The following is a 22,518-nucleotide window of genomic DNA, read 5'->3' as shown; positions in this document are numbered from 1 at the left end:
TTATTGGAGTTATCAAAAATTTTAATACATGCCTTACTACATCGAAGGAAAAAAAATATTTTACATCGCAGAAGCCAATAAAATATTGAACATTCGTCATACATTATCATTATCATGTGTCATGCCTGTTGTGCATGGATCTCGGTGGATATTAAAGCTGTAAATTCCCCTCTTCTCATTATTTGCAGACATTTTCTCTTTTCTAAAGACAATGTGAAACTCAGTTTTTTGTACAGAGGTAAGAAATCTTTTGTATGCTACAAAGCTGGGTAGTTCCTTTTCACTACGACATATATAAATGTACATTTTACCAATAAGAAGTAGGATATTCACAATAACAGAAAGTTTGGGATCACCTAGTATAATCTGCCATATTGTTGGTCTGTTTCTCAATTTTAATTTTCTGTCCCCATAACATAAAAAATGGTTCCCAAAATAATTGCACATGTTGACAATCATGTAAAATATGGAGTAAAGTTTCCTTGTTGTTTTTGCAGAAAGAACATAGAGTATTATCAACCGTGGCAGATTCATTTTACTCAGTCTAGCATTTGTATACAGGATATTGTGTAATATTTCAAACTGAAACTCTTTCAATTTAGAGTCTATAGTTATTTTAAATGGAAGTTGATAAATTTGGTTCCAGTTGTCAATATTGATTTCAAATTCATGTTCAAAGTACAGTTTTTGAACATGAATTTGGGTTGTATAAAATTAATGTCATTAATTATCTGTGTGATTACTTTTGTATCACACAGTTCCACACTAATTGACCTGTTATTTTCCAATACAATTTTTACTTCGTCGTCATCATCAGGTGCACTTTGCTCATTTACTTGTATGTTGGCTGGGATAACACTTTTTAGTCCAAAACATTTCAGTATGGATGATTGAGGGATACCTTTACTACATGTATGTACAGAATCCCAGTCCAACTTTTGGCCATTTTCATTGTACAGTTGTTCAAACTATAGAATTCCTGCTTCCACAACTTCCTGGCAAACACAGAACGTTTGCCAATCAAAATGTCCTTATTGTTCCATAGAAGAGTTTTCTGGAATTCAAATTATTTTCACTATGTGGTATTTTCAATTCTCCAAGCTTTCAACATGGTGTAAAAGAATCCTGTGATTTTCAACGGTAGTAAATCAACTTTAAAATAACATTTCAATAATAACTTTAAACCTCCAACTGGCTTCAGTACTCTAGTAAAAAACAGTTGCCATGGGTGGTCATTTTGTTCACTAAAATGCCTTCTGATCCTGTCAACCCTGGTGGCATTATATATTGCAAATATATTTGGTATACTCACCCTCCATTTTCAATTGTTCCTACCGTTGTGTTCCTGGCAATCTTATCAGGACCTTTCCAAAGAAAATGAAATAACATTCTGTTTATTTCTTTCAGCTTATTTTTAGGAATATCAGTTATACTCATAATTTTGACAGTCCTAATCTATGTTGATACTTATGTCTGCGTGTCTTTGCTGTTGTGTTCTTGGCTACCATATTCAGAACTTTGGAGAGTTCCATCGCTTCTCAAAGGGGACTTGCGTTCAGATAGACTCCCTGTTTCCAAATCCTGGAGGCTTGGCCGTCTATAAAGAGGTTTTATGAAAGGGTCGGTCACCACTACCAAAAGACCTGCCGCCAAAGAACATGCACTGTAGAAATAGAACGCATCATCGTAATCACCAGTTTGGTCATATATACAACCTGAAAATATCATATAAAGAAAGAATCAAAGATGTAAACATGAAGAATTTTGCAGTAAAAATTGATTTGCATTGTATGAATATAATAATTTCTTCAAAATATATTTAACGTCAATTTTGAAAATACAAAAATATTTTCATCCTTCGCACATGTAGTAAAATCTTGTTCTTAATCGGTCTGACGCCATTTATCTATATTCAAAAGTGATGTCAACATGTAAGCAGAGACTACACTCTACTTGGATAGCTGTTATAACAGTTTTTTGTCTTCAAGCGTTCCGCATGTGTTTCTTTCTCATTGAAAAATCTGGGATATTGTTTTCATTTTCTGTCAAACGTCAGAGGATATTAAGTCATACGTCTCTTTATCTGACCCGAATAAATGATGCATGTTTTGCAATTTGCAATGTCGTTTAAAGGTTGGCATTTGCTCACCTGCTGTGATTGGGCCTATAAATGCACCCATCGCCATAAACGGATTCGATAAACCAATTGCTGCAGTAATTTTCTGTGGGCCAACGATATCTCTCGGTACCTGAGTCATGAGGGTTGCGATAACACCGTTCAGGACACCAAGAACTCCAACGTAAACCGCATACAAGGAATAAATCTCCACAAAAGCACTCACAATATTTGTCACCCCGGTAAGGATAAAAATAAAACCAAAGGCATTAATACTGTTTCTCCGTCTCATCAAGTTAGGAAGAAGTCTACCTATTATTCCACAGATTCCGAATATCGATACTAGAAAGGATAACTCTTGTAATGGAGCAAGTTGAAGATCATCGGCGTACCAGTGAGGTGTTGAACCAAATAGGCCCATCCCAATTCCTAACAAAATCGCAATGGCAAAGACAGTAAACTGTTTGTGCTTGATGAACAGATCGAGGTCTAGTCGTTCCACCACAGCTTGTAATTTCCTTGGTTCTTCCTTGTTATCGGAATCGTGTTCACTCTGATGTGAACTCTCTCCTGTCACTCCTGAAACGTTCCCTGGCGACTCCGGTGCTTTGAAAAACAGAGCACAGATGCACGTTTGTAAATTCATCCCTGCGAAAATGAACAACGTATCCCTCCAACCATACTTGTTTATAAGAAATTGAAACATAGGAGCAAGCAGGATCCCTCCAGTGCTGCTACCGACCATAACCAGCGAATTGGCGAGGACGTATCTTCTCTTAATGCAGAGAGCAACAATACCAAGGCTTGGACCAACAATGAGGGCGTAACCAAATCCTGTGCATGAGAATGGGTCGGAAGATGTCAAAAGGGAAGGAAATTGATATTATTACTCGGTGGTATTAGGCAATTAAAATTAACAAAGAAATCAATTCGTCTTCCATAAAATTCGTCTCGACAACAAACCCGTCAAAAATCTAGCGAATCGTAGTTCTGCGTTTAGCCTTGACTCAGAATGTTTAGTGATCTGGACAATAGTTCTAAAACACAAACTCAGATAGCCACTGATAAAGCTACATGTCGGGAGGTATTGCATGCCTGGTATCACGCTCTACTCGTAGGCTATATAAAAATATGGCAGTGCAGGTAAAAGCAAATACTAGTGTATGTTTTACATGTATAAATCACGGAAAGGATTATGAGTGTACACATAGACAACGCCTGGCGTATAATCAGAAGTTTTGAAGACAGTGTTCAGTCTCCTGCTCTCTTGTCTAGTGCTCTCGGGCATTACGACTATTCCTGCCTCAATTGATTATTTTATCTCCATTTGAAGAACAATTAATGATCTGACAGATCTGTTGTTTGCCTTAAAGCGAAGTTAAGCAAACGCGGGGCGAAAATGTTGCCTTTGCCTTTGAGTGAGAAGGACATATATCGAAAGGAAACATAAGCGGCAAAAGTATCATCAATTGCCCATAAAATTATTCATCAGAACGTCGTTTTTTGGTTTGGACCAGGAAACATCTCAAAAATATCGATTTCTCGCCATTTTCAAATATACCAAAAGTTTGACAAGCACTTATTAATGTACACAACAGGGTATTCAAAAAATAAAACGTCATACTGGAAGTCAGGGTCTCAAGATACAATTGGCGTCATTCTTGCTTCATTTTTTGGGTCAATTTATAGTGGCTTACGTCTAGAAAGCTATTCTAACTGAAATAATGCCAAACTTAACCGATTGGAATTATGACTCTGGAGCCTTTTTTTGAAACTGCGGTTAAGACGACATTCTTCTTATCTGAAGTAAACAAGTAACGTTGAGATTTAGAAAACTGTTTTTATGTAATACATCAAACGAAAGCGTTTTCTGAGTCCTTTTTCTATAACAGTAGATAGGCCCTTTGATCATTTTCATTTATCGTTTTCAAGTAAGTAAGACCATCCTTAACCACAAATAGTAGGTGGTGGCATAATACCAAATTCTCCAACATGTAAATAATAAAGATCAAGTGGTAGCGCAGAGATTACTCAATCCTTGTTAAACGTACCTACTAGAAATCCAAATGTGATATTTACGACTTCGAGGCTTGAAGCATATGAGCTAAGAAGGTAGCCTCCTGATAAAATTACACTCCCAATTATTACGGTGATGCGATGGCCATAACGTCTGGTACTCACATCGGCGATGGGACCTGAAATCAATTTATAAACATTTAAAGTAAGCGAAGTGAGTCGTTTGCTTGTTGACTGGTCACTTTGCAGTCAAGGAATTGGTATACGCCACTTTTATTTGATATTTGAAGTTTATTTTATTAGCTGAGCTTGAAGGTGTCCGTGTACTTTTTACTGTAGGAAGTGTAAAACGCCGACACTTGGAAAGATATTCAACGACTTAATGAGAACATGAATTTTTAGTACCTTAGGCTGCATTCACAAATACCTCTGGAGGGAGAATTTCAGGGGGACTTGAAAAGATTTACAACATTCCAAAGGGGGGATTCGAAAATTTATTGAATATCAAGTTCCTATCCAAATACCTTCTGGCACATTTTTATTTCCTGCCATTTCCAGTTTTGGCGCGCCCTTCGACGCAAGTTTTCGGGTATAATTTATTGATGATCCAAGCAGCCAACTTGAGGCCAAAAGATTTAGGTTGTCATTTCTACTTACCCTTCCCCTGTGTTGTGCACTCTTATTGTTCAAAACTGTCCTCTATAACGACTAAGTTTCAACCTAACCTTCAATAACAATTAGGGAGATAACTTAGTCGATAACATTCTCCCATCGACAATAAATTGGGTCAAGGTCAGTGTCCGAAACGTTCATGTCGCCATTTGTAAATTTTGATTTTTTGAGGACTTTGACAGAATACAAACTAGTTAGAATAGTACATAGTGTCATCAATAATAAGTGGCAGCTTCAGGTCAAACAACCTTCAAATAACAATTTAGGAGACGATAACCTATGTGTCCAAATCCTCGTGCAATTGACTCCAGCTGGAAAAATGCGACACCATAGTCCCTGAATACAGAACAGTGACCTTCAAAGGTGTTTGCAAGGAAAAGAGTGACTATCCTTAATTTTCATGCGCAAAAAAACACTGACCTTTCCCCTATATGTCACAGTCTGTATCAATAATATCTTAATTGATATAATTTCACATTTGACCTTTGAACTTTCATAACCTCACTTAGGTAAAATTTCAATGTCATACTTTTTATCCATATCTGCTCTTTCCAACACCCTATTCTCATCACGTACATTTATATCAATTGTCAAACATTTGTAAAAACACAGATTTAGCTAGTTTTGTATTGTAAAAAAAAACATTCACAGTTTCCTCATAGATTACAATGTATAGTGAATCAAGATTTTCAGTGAAATTCCAAAATCAAATTTCTTGCACACATATGCACTTGTGACCCCCTTAGTCTAATGAAGTACATTGATATCACTAATCAAGCGTCTATAAATACACAGATTTAGCTAGTATTGTACTGTAAACAAATAATCTTGTATCATAGTATCTTCCGTGTACATAGCGAGTTTCATCAATTTTGGTCAAGTCAATCATGATATATAACCCTAATTAGAAAAGCTCATTAAATGTGCAAATAAGGAATTGGCTGAAGTAAAACTACTAAATGACTTTCAATATTGTTATAACCTAGTACCTTTTGATCAAGTTAATCCAGGTATATATCCTTAATTAGGAAAGTTCAATAAATATTCAAATAAGGAATTAACTGAAGTAACAATGCATAATGACTTTCAAAAATGTTGTATTATAGTATCTTCTATGTACATAGCAAGTTTCGTCCACTTTTGTTGAGTTAATCAAGATAAATAACCTTAATGAGGAAAGTTCATTAAATATGCAAATTAAAAATGCTTTATCCTCTAGCAAATGCATTTGGTAAGTAAGTAATCATCTACTGATGCCCTCATTCAGTTTGGTTCCAATAGTGTTGAAATTTGTGTAATTATAACTTTAGGGCTAGTTTTCTCATTTGTTTGTCAAAGCAATCTCATTTTTGTCCAAACATTGCTTTGATACCGCTTGTCTTCATTAGAGCTTTGAAACCAAACATTAAACTTCTCAGTGATACGTCATCAATGTTACGGTCATATCACTACTTATAATTTGAAATTATAAATTTGTTGAGTATTATGTAGCAATTATTTTATTGTTTTCTTAGCAGCAACCAACAGCGGGCTGTAACCGCCGCATGTTAAAGAAATATTTGCGACTTTCGATAGTGATTTTTAAAATTTTCCGTGTAGCTATAAACTGTAATTTCTTGGACTGCTATCAAGAGCATGTTGAACAGTCCTTTTTTTAGTTTTCAGCTACTTAACACGATCAACACGTGTAGAACCAACCTTGTCGGTGTTCACAACTGAACTCAAGTTTGGATGCACATTCGATGGTAGGGTAATTGAAGGCATAGACCGAACGTTTAATCTTGTCTTGGTAAAAGCAGAGTTGAGGTTATTTACCGTTGGCCAATATTTCATGAATTCAGCATTTTCCCAATCGTCCAAAAAAGCACAAACTACGTTTCATATCAAACAATATTCATTAAAGAAACCTCCTAAAAGAGCGACTTGTCCCTTTAGGCTAATTTGCACCTCGAGAGTTAAAGTATTAAACTTTCCTCGTGTTAAAGGCTACCTTAAGCCATTCTCTCTTAACGTTGATAATTACAAACGGAATGAGCTAGCATGCAAATTTTTGAATTTAGAGAGCCAAATTTTCTAAAATTTGCAACTGAATAGGGCAACCATTTCTTGTGTATTTAAATGAAGGAAATTAAAGTAAGCATTTTCATAAAAACATGATGGTGAATGGTAAACATCTTTCCTCATTCACTTCTTTATTGTCAAAAATCTGCTCAAACACTTCAATATATTAAAGAATGGAAAGATTTGACGGATTTCAAAGAGCTGAAACGCTATGATTTTTTCTAAAAATGTGTCCCTTGCTTGTGTACAGCTTAATTGGAAGCAGAACAAGGATCCACAACTAGTGCACATAACAAAAGAACGGATAAAACTATCAAAATATTACATTTTACTTTTTAGCTCTCATTTGGTGTATGATACCAAAGTGAGCTTATATGGCGTATGTATGTATGTATGTATGTATGTATGTATGTATGTATGTATGTATGTATGTGTATGTATGTATATATGTATGTATGTAGATATGTATATATGTATTTATGTATTTATGTACGTACATGTACGTACATGTACATGTACGTACGTGCGGATGTATGTGCGTCCGCATCAAAAAATCCTAAACCGCAGCACCTACCGTCTTATTTAGTATTTAGTGTACAGGTGCATCCAGGGGTGGAGATGTGAATTTGTTCAAATGACATGTCAGTGTCAAAAATATGCAAATTAGGTAGAACAGGGGAAATCCTGCAAACTGCTAAACTCAATAACCACAGTAGACTTACAGATCAGAATTTGGTTGAACTTGGTATGCAGGTTCTTGAAGATGACTTAAGTTACATTCGTTCAAAATGTGGTGAAATTTTGATAGTTGTAGTTTTATGGCAACATTTCCCGGTTTTGGTCAAAAAATCATCTTCTCTGAAAGCGCTAGTCTCATTGCCTTGAAATTTTGTATGCATGATCCCAGGGTTGGGCTCTGTCAGATTTCTTCAAAGTGTGGTGAAATTTTTATTTGCTTTTCTGGGCAAATTTTCCCATTTTTGGTAAAAAAATAATTTTCTCCAAAAGTAAGCTTATTTGTTGGATTGCTTTGAAAATTTTTTTGTTTATTTTTTAATTTGTTTATTCATTGAAAGACAAAAAAGGAAAAGAAACAGAAAACCCACGAGGAGAGGATAACAAATTTACAAATTTCTTACAAAGTACATTATAAGAATCTATCTAAAATTTCAATGGTTTTCATAGACTTTGCAACATTTGAATTACAGTTTAACACCGTCCTAAAGTATTTCAAGTATTCAATTAGTGTCACATAAGTCGGAAGTTTTTTCGTAAATACACAGTAGTAAATATATCTCTTTGTCAAAAGACATCATATTCCAACCCTGAAAGGTTTCCTCAGAGTTTTCATTCCCAAGGATGATTTCAGTCTCTGTAAATTTCACCTTACAACGGATAAAGATAAACTTCCATATTTGTTGTACATAATTACACCCATAAAATAAATGTCTAATTGTTTCTGTCTCTTCCTTACAAAAAGTGCAGAGATCATTGTCAGAAAGTTTACGAAGAAAAAGAAACCTTTTGGTACAAACTATACGATTGATAACTTTAAATTGCAATGTTTGCAAAGCCACATCATCTGTAACTCTTTTACTCAATAAAATTGCTTTGAAACTTGGTACTCTTGATTCTAGTGTTGTCTTCTGTTGGATGTGTAAAAATTGTGGTGAAATGTTTTGTAATTTTTTTTTTTTTGGCAATTTTATGTATTTTGGTAAAAAAATCCTTTTCTCTGAATTAACTATTCTGAATGCATTGAAACTTGGTATGTACCTAGAGGCATACTTATTTGAATGTCTTCAAATTGTCGTGAAATTTTCATATTTGTATTTTGGGGGATTTCCCCCCATATTTGGTCAAAAAATCAATTTCTCCGAAATCGCTTGTCAGATTGCTTTGAAACTTGGTATGCATGTTCCCAGGGTAAACTTAGTTAAATAAACTCAGTCCGGCCTGCCACATCGAAATAAATGTGAGCCCAGTGTCATTGACGGTATTTTTTAATCATGTGTTGTTTTAACTTATCTTTTTGCCCTGAGAATTGAACAATTGACCAATGGCACGAAATCAACAGGCAATGAAATGAGCATTCACGACCACATAGACAAAGCCCTGCGGTCAGTTGATCAAAATAAAATTTTTCGACACCTTGCCACAAATATCTTGCTGTACTTTTTAATTTTTTGATGACAAGTTTGTCAAATTTAAGTGTTTAAGTCTAAATTACATTACAATAAAGGTACAATGAAGGTAAAACTTCTGACATTTGACCCAGATTGAGTGAGACTTCAGTAATTCAAAGTGAATAGTACATACCATGTTAGCAGTTGGGCCATTATGATGTAAGCAGGGGCACAGTAAAAGGGTAAATTTATATTTTTTACAGTAAGAAGGACAATTTGGGAAAGGTTTTGGTGATGACATGGGATTGGAAAGAAGAGGAATCTTCTAATTCTTTAAAATTTCCTCGCCCTCATCCTCTCCAGAAGTGTTTGTGAACACTGTCTTATAGTCATCTGATCGCCAGTAATGTGTGGAACGCTTTGTCTTTGTTTACCAAGCATAAGCTTACCATATGTGAAAAATAGTTTATCTCACATAGCACATTGTATGTGTATGAAATGACAACTCTTCGCCATGATGGAAAACTTGCTTTGAACTTAATAGAGGACAGAACACTTTCTATCAATTATATTCTTCAATCAAACACATGTACAAAAACAGTATTTTGTTGATAAGATTAAGATTCAAATAAATTGTAAATTATTGATTTCTTTGCGTATTTAAGGAGATTTACATATTCGATTTTGAATAAACACAACATGACAATATAAAATGTCTCATTAACATTTACATGTACATGTTAAGGATTATTACTTCGCTTTACTAAGTATGTTTTCAGATATTTAAAGTGTCCCTGAATCGAATGTAATTAGCTATTAGGCCAAAAAAAAAGAAGAAATGTTTCTGGTCAGGCCTTTCTTAAAAAAATGGTGCGGCGACGCGGATTTTTTTTTTTCCTCCTCCTCAAGGGAGGGAGGAGGGTCAGTTAAAGCACCAAAGCGTAGCGGCTAATTTGCATAATCATTTGCATATCATTAATTTATATTTGCATATGGATGTAAGCTTGCACATGCATCCACACATACATGTACACTCACAACAAAATGCAATGGTAACACACAAGTGTGCAGTTTGAACATCATGGAAACTCTTTATTACACTTAAATAAATCATCACAGTATTGTAACTACAATTGCAATTAAAACAGAAGATTCACATTGAAACTTTGAGAGCAAGAAATGGTTCGTCTGATTGGAGTTTCATTAATACATATATTGCTAATAAATTGTCAAAACTTGCCAACAAAGAGGAAAATTCACAAGTTTAAGCTTTACACAATTCAAATGTAATTGAGTTTTATATCATTTTTGAACGACAAACACCGCGAATAATTTTTCATCACGGGGATAGATTTCAACCAGCGCCGCCCCCCCCCCCCCCCCCCCCGCCGCCGCATCTGCTTTTTGGACTATACTATTTTGGGGGATAGGGGTCGCAGCTTCCGTGCACGCACGTTCATAAATGAACGATGGCGGCTTGCCAGGGACGGTTTACGGAAGTAATTTTGGGGTTGTAAATCGACGCATTGGTGGCTTTGACGATCAATTTGTAGGATATTTATATGTTGTATGGGTCAGTGGTGTTTAGATATTGACTTATTTCGGTAATTGAAAGCCCAATTTTACCTCTAGCCTTGACGGGCATAGACGGGCAGTGACGGGCAGTGACGGGCAGTATTTAGTAGGACCGGCGGGGAGAGGCGAAAGCGTAGCGGGAGCGCTATGGCCTGGGGAGAACACCGAGTTTTATAGTTTTATCAATATAGTAACATTTAAACTGTTCATGCAGTCACTGATCATGTGCCCCAAAGAATTTTCTCGTTTTCTTCAGCCATTTTGGTTTGGTGTCATAGTAATCAGTACATAGTTTGCCGCCGCCGCCAGCCACAAACCAGGAAAAAAAAGGGTGACGCGCTGTTGTTCAAGTGACGCGCGCGCTGACCAGAAACATTTCTCTTTTTTTTTTTGGCCTTACAGAATGACCACTCAAATTTGCGGATTCATATCAACGCAAGTCCCAGGATGTAGGTCATGATAGGGTCATGAACATGACCCGTAAGGAAACTGGAGAACAGTATCCTTGAAGCCACTTCGACCGTATATTTCAGCGTTTCGAAACTTCCACGTCAAACACTTGACAAAGACACCAAGATGTAACGTAGATCGGAGGAGAATAGGGAAAGATCGTTTACAGTGTCCAGCTTTGTCGAGTTGACCGCGAATAGTACTATTGCAATATGGCGACTCGGGAGCTTTTACGCTTCTCTCAGAGCCGGAGCCCTTGACTGCTGAAGAAGAGATCAAGACACGGTCATTTGTTTATTTAGAACAGCGCTGGATGCTTCAGACATTTGATACATCAATACCGGTTCAGAGGTAAGCCATGCAATTTTAATGGCTGGAAGGCTTAGAGAATTCCTGACTTCTTAGCTCTACTTCAGTTATTTAGGTCACACAAAAATTTCTATCCACTCGGTAACTTCATAGGGGACAAACCTTGGGAGCTTTCAATATTAACGAGGAGGGGGCAGAGAACTTACAGTGTTCACACGTTTTTATTTCGAATTTCTATACATGCAATCTTCTCTGTAATTTTCATATTCTGTTTTACCAGCTTATACGTTGGATACAGATTTTCTAAGGTTCTCGTTTGCAGATTTATTTATTGAATGACCTCGTCAAATATGGTTTTGTTGTGTCAAAAAAAGTCTTAATTTTGTTGTTAATTGATCAGGATGTGATCAGATATTCTAGATGTGCAAGAAATCACGCATGTATGTATCCGTTTATGATTAAAATGGCACAGGCAAGTTACAACACTACAGTTTCTTCAATGTTCATGTTTATCTGATTCTTGTCCTGGCTCACCCGCCGATATGAGTAATCTAAAGGGGTCAAAGACAATATGGAATCGTGCTTCTACAGTTGCTTCCCTTTTGTGAGGAATAATCCTCCATTTCACGTTTGTTTTCCACAGCCAACTGTCACAACTATGCTTTTCAATTTGACTTTCCATTGACCTCGCCATATACTTTGTCCTCTTACTTTACATACACATTCTTCGACTTGGTCATAACCTTAATCAGATAGGATTTTACTTGTTTGCATTTCTTTACACTTTTATGACCTGTCATAACTTCCCTTTACCCAGTATTTGTAATCTTACCTAACTTCTTTGATCAATCATTCCTTGATGAATATTACAGGAAGTTATATGAAGTGCATGAGTGAATAGCTGGCATATTTGAATGGGGCCAAGTTGAATAATAACGGAGCCAGACGGCAGAGTGACGTGAAGGTTGAACCAGCTGACATTATTCATCGTCCTACAAATGTCTCGGCTCTCTGGATTTGATGTTGCTACTTGTTCGACTTTTGTTTGTTTAGTATACATTTGTTCATGATCTCAATAATCTCATTACCTGTGAATCGTTACGTTCTCACTACAGAATTCTAGGTCACCTCCGAGTTTGCCCTTGTTCGAAAAATTGAACACGCAGTGTCGGCCCAAGGCCGGCCTTATTTATGTTGAATCTAATGTGGTTGGTCCACAGGGAACCCACAAATCTAATTGTTGTTGGCATTGTTGTTTATGTTTACATTAGTCATGTTGTTGTTGACAAATAAAATGCAACGAATATAACTATTGTCTTGTTGTTGTTGTTGTTTCAAACGTAATGTAGGTATCGTAACAAACACTATAAGGGCGTCATCATATTATTTGACCCGATGCAATTCTCTCCAAACGTACATTCTCTTCCTAAAAAGAGAGTGTCAAATAATGATAGCGTCCTTGTAGTGTTTCTTAGGACATATACATTACGTTTGAAACGACAACAACACAATAGTTATGTTCGTTGAATTTTATGGTCAACAACAACATGGCCAATATAAGCATAAACAACAACAACAACAACAACAACAACAACAACAAGAACTAGATTTTGGGTTCCTATGGTTGGTCCAGGGTCGACACAAATTTGCAAGAGGGTCCCAATATGTGTTTGAACGGTTTATGTCGGCCCTGGAACACAGCTGACGCCGTAAGTAGTCACCTGGTGCATTGTCAGTAAGTGACTGAGAGGAGGGAGATTAAATACACTGTCAATGTTTTCCTCGCATATAACAATCTTGTACTAGGCCAGGATCCGAGGCGCCTCTGGGCCTAAGGGGCACGCTCACGGTAAACGAAACTAAATGCGCTTGGCTTCAACCCCCTCCGCCCCACCTCCTAAACGAAAGTTTGGAAGTGCTAAAATCCAACCGAGCCTCATTGTGTATCATACCTATACCATCGGTAGTTACGTGGCTATGGATATACGGTGTTTTCAATCGAGTTCGAACCCACAACATACAGCATCCAGTCACCTAGTGGAGAAGCAACAGACAGAAATACTTGGCCAAATCACACATCAGGCACACGCTCCCCCCACCACTGGCATATTCCCTCTAAAATCAATCGTTCTTCACCGTGCACTGAACCACATGTATGTCAAAAGAATGGTGTAGCGCAGGTGCTGCACTGGCCTAGTACACGCCAAACAGTATAGCATGATATTTTGCGATACAGTAAAACGTGGAGCGAGATGTTGATATGAAAACATGTATTGCGATTTTTGCGCACGGTAATCGAAATACAGCCAAACCACCTCCCCTAAACGCGGAAGTTACGTTTGCCGTTCGTGTGTGATTATCCATGACCCTTAAATGTGAACCAAACATGTTATCCAGCTTGTTACATGAGTAAGAGAAAACGAACAAAAGGTGAACTCATCAGCTTCCTATTAAAACGAAATTTATTTCAAAAAAAATAAAACTAATCGCTAAGTCAAGGGATAGAATACAAACTGTAAAGGTGTACAGGCTACTTATCTCAGCTGGGGCGGCAAAGCTTCAGTCTCAAAGCTGTATCAGTCAGCCGGATGAATGAACAGTCCTTTGGCTTGCAGGCTTGAAGTTGCACAAAGTCCACAGTATAAATCCAGCGTGGCAGTGAAGGTCTTGAAAAGTCTTGAAATTAATACTGCCGGAGTTTCCAAAGACTTGAAGTAACACGGAAGAGACACGATCCCAAAATGTCTGACTGCAAGCTGTGCCGGTTCCCTATTTATACTCAAGTGGTTATATAAGAGAATATAAGAACAATCTAGAACTTCTATTGATATGCTAATTTATTGATATGCTAATTACTGCTCTAAAATTATCTCCTTTACACGACTAATTAAATTTCCAGAATATTCCAAACTGACTAATTGAATTCAGGGTCGTGAGGTCGTGAAAGACAGTGACCTTGAGGATTTTCTAGACTAATCAATCTCAGGTCATGAGTGAGGGGGAAATGACCTACATAACAAGCTGTATATTTGGCAACAGACCTGTGATCAATACAAGGTAATAAAACATAGATCAATTCCCACCTTTGTTCACAGTTGAATTGTCAGCCCCAGGAATACTTGAAAGATGGCCTGTCTTGTCGAGGGAGAAGCTGCCTGTGTTACTGCACTTCAACATCATCCAGACGGTGGCTGCTATGGTTGGATGGTTGTCATCGCATCATTTGTTTGTAACATTTTTGTACTTGGTGTGCATCAGGCAATCGGGCCCGTGTTTGTAGCTCTGGAGAAGGATTTCGGTGCTGGTTCGGAGAGCACATCAATGATTATATCACTGATGCTCTTGTTTCAGTTTGGTTGCGGTAAGAGCATTTTTAAGCAACTGATCATCGACATGTCATTTTTCAATTTGTTAAAATCTTCAAATCGAGTATTTCAAATCTTTCTGATAATTTGACCAGCTTGCTTACCTTATTTTCTAACCTCACGTAACTAAACTGTTTCTGAACTGATTTTAGGTCCGATTGCCAATGTCAGCGTCAGAAAGTACGGTCATCGCGTCACCGTAATGATCGGAAGTTTTATTTCTTCAGCAGGCTACCTCCTGAGCTCGTATGCTCCAAGTATCGAAGTCGTGAATGTCACATTTGGAGTTCTCGTTGGTAAGTAAATCACACGATAACCTAAAATTATGATGAGTGAAATGTATCAGGGGCGAAAATCGCAAAGGTAATAAGACAAGTTTTTAAAATAAATGTAATATACTATTCTTTTGGTTTCTGGCACTCACCTCGAACTTGATTTCATCGAGCAGTTGCTTGCCTTCTGCTTAAAAAGACTGATTTTGGTACTTATTAGCTCAAATGGCAATATACATAGCTTAAGGAGGTATTTGTAGCAGGATCTGTATGTCGGTAATATAGGTCAGCATGCATGTCAACTTGTTTACGTAGGAAGATAGGTAGGTGGGTATGGATGGATGGATGGATGAACAGATGGACGGACGGACGGACGGACGGACGAATGAATGTACGGATGGATGGATGGTTGGATGGATGGATGGTTGGATGTAAGGATGTATGAATGGATGCATACATGCATGCATGCATGTATGCATGCATGCATGGGTGTGTGTGTGTGTGTGTGTGTGTGTGTGTGTGTGTGTGTGTGTGTGTATGGATGGATGCATGCATGGATGGATGGATGCATGGATGGATGCATGGATCTTTTCATGAATGTATGTACATAACTATCTATGCATCTCTGTTGCTATGTACTATTCAAAACTTGCGTTGGAGCTGTGGGAATTTTGAAATGTTCAGAAATCAAAAACTTCAGAACCACTGCATCAATTATTCACTTTACAACTCTTAGTTTGGTTTGTTCTGGCTTGTTTGTGCCTTAGGCTGAATAATCGATGACGAAATGCATATTGTAAAACCTTCGCACCAATGAACTAATGTTCGATAAAACAACTTATTATCACACCTCAAAACGTGTTTGTCAGATAAAGTACATTATATAGCCAGCTTTCAAAATTGGTTTCTAGCTGTGTACGGTAGATTCAAACAGATTTGATAAAACGTAACTTGTTTTGTTTTTCTATTCTTCTGTCCTACCGTCTTCGTCAGTCCTGCTGGAGTTAGTGCCTGTCGTTCTAGAAATGAATGGTTGTACTGATGATTAGAAGCATTGCAAACAGCAAACCTCCGTATTATTTTGAATAATCAATCGTAATGCTGTCTCTTATCATTTTGTCCATTCTTTGCAGGATTTGGGTACGCCTTCATATTTGGTCCATGTCTTGGAATCGTTGCTCTGTACGTTAAGAAAAGATACGTCCTGGCCAATTCAATGGCAGTGATGGGTAGTAGTGTTGGAGCTCTAGCACTCGGTCCGATGTTACAGTTTCTGATAAACACGTACGGATGGCGTGAAACCTTGTTCCTGTTCGCCGGAGTGAACTTACAGATGTGCATCTGCGCTCTTTTCTTCAAAACACCAGAAAACACTTCAGATAATACGTCTGACCATTCACAAACGACTGACTTATCAATCAAGGGTAGATCATCTAGGATACGTAAAGTTTGTGAACAACTGGATCTGAACTTTTTCATAAAAAACAAACAATATGTCGTTTACGTTGTTGTGTTGTTCGTAGGTATAGGACTCGGTATATTTGGAACTCTACCTCATTGGTACGCACGCGCACAAGCTCTCCAACTTGCACCATCACAGCAATTATCTTTTCTCATCTCTGTATTCGCAATTGGAGGCATAGTCGGCAGATTAGCCCCTAACTGCATGGCATGCATCAATAGTATGTATTTATTCGGGTTCACAGTTTATTTTACTGGAGTGTTGAGCATTGTCAGCGGTTTCATGGAAACTTATGCATCTTACGCTGTATACGTCGCTCTCTTGGGATTTTCAAACGGTGTGATGACAACTTTAGAGAGCCAGGTGCTGAGGGACATCGTAGGACACCAGAAAGTAACTGCAGCCATAGGTCTGGCCACTCCGTTCATGGGGATAGGTGCTTTCATCGGACCGATAGTTGCCGGTAAGTTCTACAGACAATCTATTCAGGATTTGACCTGTGGGATTCAACAGGAACGACGAAATTGTTAGCTCCAGTATTTTCTATGATGCGAGGCATCATGGCAATATGGATTTGAATCAGCAAAGAGTGATTTGCTGTATCTCTTACAGTACGCTGTCACATTTTGAGGAACCACTAAGAGCGTAGCAATATCCATTCAGTCGTGGGTCGTTTACAAATTCGCATTCTGATACACATACCCGTCGAATCGTATTCATTCTAATAGTTGAACGTGAACACGATGAATCATCCATGTTTGCCTATTTATCTTACTGGTCTCCAGTATTTACTTCAGGCAGTCATGGCCTACTCCGTGCATATTCCCAATAGTTTCGTTCTGATGGGGTACTTAAATCTTACAGAACGCATCAGAGCTGTGTCACATGTCGTCATCGAGTATCTGGTGTGAGTCTTGTGAGTATTTCCGAATTCCGATTGTCTGTTTCCCAACATGTTGGTTCTTTGCTGAGTTCACACAATGCAATTGCCTAAAGTCTCTGTGATGTTCCCCTTGCTCAATATATTTAATAATATTCTGCATTGATTGGCCACTTGGACTCACGAGTAATAGCTGTGTATTTTTCGGCTGACTTTGCATGTTGAACACGCCGTACAATCGAAGTTTGCCAGAATTTAAGGTCATGCAGGGGTCATGAGAAATAACCAATTTCACAGGCCGAGGTAACCAGGCCTTTGTCCAGGGAAAAGAAAAGAGAACTTTAAGTGTGTTACTCTGAGACACGATACTGCAACAACCCAAGTTGTAAGATTTATACTATCACAGGGGTATACTGAGAACAACATCAGGGTATAATAATATATTTATGTGTCGAGTATTCATATAGAGAGACTCACAATGCAAAATTGTGCACTTCCTTTTACATCATATTCCAATATTTATAAAAACTTGCAGTGAAAAACTACGCCAAAGACACTTTTAATTCAATTCACTGCCTGTTTCTATTTCCTAACATACGTTCTGTGCAGCCGTTTCTTGAATAACAGCCAGACTTTAACAGTGCAGCTATCGATTGGCATAAAATGAATTTCTGAAAAGCAACTGTTGGTTTTGTTTAAGTTAGCTCATATGGCGTGTCTATTTTCAGTCAAGTAATACCAAAAAATTACCATTCCCACTCTGCGGTTAAAGCTAGGACACGACAAGCCTTTATAAACTTGGGAAAACAAGGTATCTTATAAGAGAGGAAAAACATGGTATGTATTCAGAGGATGTAGCGCATTGACCTTTATGCACGAAACTATGTGGACAGTCACTTTATTTTCCCGGAATATTTGTACATTGAAACAAAGCATGTTGGTTAGGAGGACATTTCTTAATATCAAGTATCCCCTCTGTGCTGTGTCAAGAAAAACATGACACCCCTTTTTATTTTTCAAATTATTGATGTATATCAGAGTTTTATATTTTACCGGTCCACTTTCGTCCATAATAACTGAACAGTCCCCTTGAATATGTCGAGAAGAGAGGTAATATGAGTATTCAGACTATGATGAAATATCTATGGGTCATGAAAACGTGGAGAATAACTTAAAATTACCGGAATATATTTCCACTGAAACGAGACTTTTAACAGAGGGTACATTTTTTTAAATAAAGTCCCCCTGTTATTTATAGAGAAAGCATGACCCCCCTCCTTACAGTTGTCTAATTTACCGATGACCCTTACCCTAGATTTGGTCAGCCCACTCTCAGCCATAGTGACTGAATTTCTTTTGATCTTGTTCAAAGCGATTCGAAATACAAGTCTGACAAATGACTTACTTCTGGTGAATGTTATGTCACGTATGAATGATATAATTTTGAAAATACTAATAGAAAGTTTGACAAATGTACGCATGACTTTAAAAATAAGACTAAGACGAATGTTCAAATATAAATATGACTATCAGAATACATGTATAATAATGTAAGCGAGGGCATTATGAATGTTCATACGTGGAAAAAGGAAAGGGAATTTCACGAGTTTTAGGATGCGGGTGTTACAACCGAAATGCGGGCCTCGTCACATAAATGATTGCGCCACATTTGCTTAACTATCAAAGCCAGTCTTAGTTTCAAGGTGATTTCGTGTACGTTTGTAAGTCTATTGACCGTAGTCGTGCCACAGCGCCGGTCATGCTGGCCCTTGGCCGTGGTAATATTTTCTTTCAATAACTCTTAATAAGCCAGACACTGAGGTATGTGTGTTCACATATTTTGAAAATTTGTGAAATACGCGTTCACTCAGAATGACTTCCCCGTACCGTCAGAGAAATAGTTCAAACGATAGACACGCCGTAAGCAGAAAGACAGACATGCAGACACAGACAGAGAGAGGTGTTAGGGAAAGAAGAAGGAAAGGGGAGACTACAACATCTACCTAAATTTGGACTATGAAAACGTAATATTGTTGCTGCTTAAGGCACGGATGTATATTACAGTTACTTTTTGTTGTATCTGTAAACTAACGGAATTTTGTCCGTTACTTTTTTAGCATATTCTATAGTATTCCAATATTATTCATCTGCCGTGTCACATGGTGAAACAAAAAGGTAAAAGAACCAAAACGACAAAGATTTAGTACCTTTAAATTTTTCTTATTTCTTATTTCTCTTATTTATCTCTTAACTCGTCTTGGGATGATACAATTCTTCGTCAAAACTGTATTCATCTTATTTGACGCATTTTTTTCAGGTTTTATATATGACCAAACCGGTGATTATGACAACTCGTTCTATTTCTACGGTGTGTGTTCTGTGCCTGCTGGTCTTCTGGTTGTAGTGGTCGATCCTTTCGTAAGACCCGATCGTGGGCGAAGCAGGAACGCAATGTCCCCGAAGTGAATTGGTATTCGGTAGCAGAATCACAAAGTTCCATGAGAATTAATGAAGGACGAGGGTGCAAGGACGACTTTACACCAGTACGGTAAAGAATTATCGAATAAAACCGTACGTCTGAAGACGTTCCTAATTTTTGAAAGAAAGATTGAAGCTTTCATCGTGCAATACGTCCGAAACGTTAACCCGATTGATTGCCGCGCCGTTTCTTAGAGTGAAATACAGCCACTCGCTTAAGAAGCTGACACTTGACCTTGCCACATGCACAGATTACAATTTAGCCCCTGTGATTGGTGTGTTACTATTTCAACGTGCGTGGTTATGTGAATAAACAACACAGAGAATGGAGGTGCTGAGTATAGCCTCGCTTAGTGTGTTTTACAATACCACTTGAAATTAAATGTAAACTTTACTTCATTGCCAATTTCAAATATACAAATAAAAATTACAAATATACAAACTCATTAGGCAATGGCTCGGGAAAAGGGGTCAAAAATAATAACTGGAAGCTGATCGAACCGGGTCCCATTGCATTATTTGTCTTAAAAGGTTAATTATGACGTAATGATTGACGGTTTTAACCCCATATAATAGGAACACCTGGGTTCTGCCATGGGGATAGCACAAAGGGATAGCACAAAGTCCACCCCAGGGGTAGGGGTGGGGGTAAGGGTGTCTTTGTCTCAGGACAAGGTTCTTCTTGCTATGGTTTATTTTAATACGTTTGACTATGATATATATTGCCAATAAAGATTTATACCACCAACTTTCCTCTGCAGCTTTGGTGTCTTTGTCTTGTGTTAGCACTGGTTTTGTAACGATTTCTTTTCCTCCTTCGCCGTGCCACGTAAAAGTTTTGTCACTGTGTTGCGTCTATTATACGACTTGTTTGATTGCCTAATTCGCCAAAACAAGCAACGGTAGTAATTCAGTCTATTATCTGATGAGTTTGTGTGCCTAATTCGCCAAAGTAACCAAGGGTAAATTACTGTAATGTTGAAAATACAACTCTTTGAACTCTTCCACGATGCTTCAAGACATGTTCATTTCGTCTCCTCAAATAATACAATGCAACAATACCGTCAAACCTGCTGCGGCTGAAGACCATTTTGTTTTGTGCATTAATCGATAATGTGTCAATTGGGGCGATGGGATGTGAGGAGAGGCAGCCAAAATTGAAGCAATAATAACAAAATCAACAAAACAAAAGTTGTCATATTTTGCAGCTGTTCTGACTTTTGCAAAAAGGAAGACTCACACGAAACTGAAGATAGGTCGATAACACCTTAAATAGGTAAATTCCGAATTCTAACCATTCAGGTAAAATCGTCATTTAGCCTGTATTTCAATCAGATGTTGCTCAAAGTTTAGTTTTCGAATAAAGAAGTTCACAGAAAGATATTACTGTGATCAGCATAAATGTTTTTGTTTACCAAGAAAAGACGTAGAAGTTATCATGTACGTAATACGGTGTCCAAATTCATGCCAAAATGACCACTTTCTATTTTACTATTCCGAATTCACTTTTAAAACTCAACATCCTATTCTGAAATAAGTTTCACAACTCAACTTTATAAATCTGTTAAACAAACATTTCGAGTTGTTTTCAAAATACCGCCACCGAAACAAATATTATCTATCAAATTTAAAACACCCTTAAAACACACAAGTCCCAACCATAAGAATGAAAGTCGAGACTCATCGACAATTTAGTTCTGTCTGAGGATCGCATAAGTAACAGATATTATTTTGCACTATCTCACATCTGTATTACGAACTACAGTATACACACTTCTGTATGACACATTTATAGACAGTCAGTCAACCAATATTTCATAAAAGTTTGCTTATCCGCATAACATGACATGATTGACGGCGACATGAACATGTATGAAGGATATTAAAGAAGCTTAGACCGTGTCAACTACAGATTTCAATTGATGTAATACAGGCCTAGTACTCGTACAGATTGTCAAACAAATTAAAAGTGTGTTTAATCTAAAATTTTGTTGAGCCTTAAGACATGCTCCCGGGGCTATAAAATTAACGCTAGTTCAGACGTAAATTATGTGATATTAATAACTGATAGAGAATTTGTTATTTGCATCACTTCAGTTTTAGCCACAAGCAAAATTGATATTAATAACTGATAGAGAATTTCTTATTTGCATCACTTCAGTTTTAGCCACAAGCAAAATTCTTTCCATGAAGTCTCGTCATGGGATACAGTAATAGTTTAACTTACGAGGGGTGTTCAGACACCCATACTTGTGTGATTAGAGTTTTTGTATCGTGTAATGTTATACGTGATCTTATGTTTTCCGGAAATATTGTTTGGTTTGTAGAATTCTGTTTAAAACACCCACTCATCTTCTTTAGTTTTCCATATTTAATTTTCATCCAACAATCAAAGTCAAAACATTATCACAAAACTGAAAAATAAGCAAATAAGAATTACATGTTTAAGGCAAACTTTCGATGTGAATGATTTAGCAAAAAATAAATGAACGAAAGCTAAAATAGAAATAAGGATTTTTAAAGGTTCTTATTTCTTTTTCTTATGAAAACAAGATTTTCTAGAGATTTTGCTCCATGCCTCAACGGAAGCTCCACCAATCAACTAAAATATGCAAAACGTACAAAGAAATCTAGGATCGTGCTTTTATTGTTACTCCAACTTTGTTAGAAATAATCTTCCATTTGAAGTTCGTCTTTCCAAATTCTGCCAACTTTTGAAGTCGCATTCAAAATAAG

The 22,518-nt window shown here is 37.3% G+C and overlaps 2 protein-coding genes across 3 annotated transcripts; one reads left to right on the top strand and one right to left on the bottom strand.

Moving 5' to 3' along the window:
• Window positions 1-1,467: 1,467 nt before the first annotated feature.
• Window positions 1,468-3,404, bottom strand: LOC139150569 (monocarboxylate transporter 2-like). Its single transcript, XM_070723005.1, has 3 exons — window positions 3,302-3,404; window positions 2,150-2,950; window positions 1,468-1,715 (listed from the first exon to the last, which is right to left on the bottom strand). Exons 1-3 carry the CDS (start codon window positions 3,402-3,404, stop codon window positions 1,468-1,470), a joined length of 1,152 nt encoding a protein of 383 aa, XP_070579106.1.
• A 7,032-nt stretch (window positions 3,405-10,436) lies between these two features.
• On the top strand, window positions 10,437-20,541 carry LOC139149008 (monocarboxylate transporter 3-like). Of its 2 annotated transcripts, none has more exons than XM_070720498.1 (6): window positions 10,437-10,564; window positions 10,969-11,367; window positions 14,421-14,686; window positions 14,843-14,986; window positions 16,096-16,887; window positions 19,622-20,541. In XM_070720498.1, the coding sequence occupies exons 3-6, from the start codon at window positions 14,452-14,454 to the stop codon at window positions 19,768-19,770; spliced, it is 1,320 nt and encodes a 439-aa protein (XP_070576599.1). In that variant the 5' UTR covers window positions 10,437-10,564; window positions 10,969-11,367; window positions 14,421-14,451; the 3' UTR covers window positions 19,771-20,541. The 2 variants fall into 2 exon arrangements, with proteins under 2 accessions (XP_070576599.1, XP_070576600.1); XM_070720499.1 differs by having other exon boundaries at window positions 10,452-10,540.
• The last annotated feature ends 1,977 nt before the right edge of the window (window positions 20,542-22,518 follow it).

This window comes from Ptychodera flava, chromosome 14, assembly GCF_041260155.1.
Source record: "Ptychodera flava strain L36383 chromosome 14, AS_Pfla_20210202, whole genome shotgun sequence".
NCBI lineage: Eukaryota > Metazoa > Hemichordata > Enteropneusta > Ptychoderidae > Ptychodera > Ptychodera flava.
The sequence above is the reverse complement of the archived record's forward strand: the minus strand, read 5'-3'. Positions and strand labels throughout refer to the sequence as shown.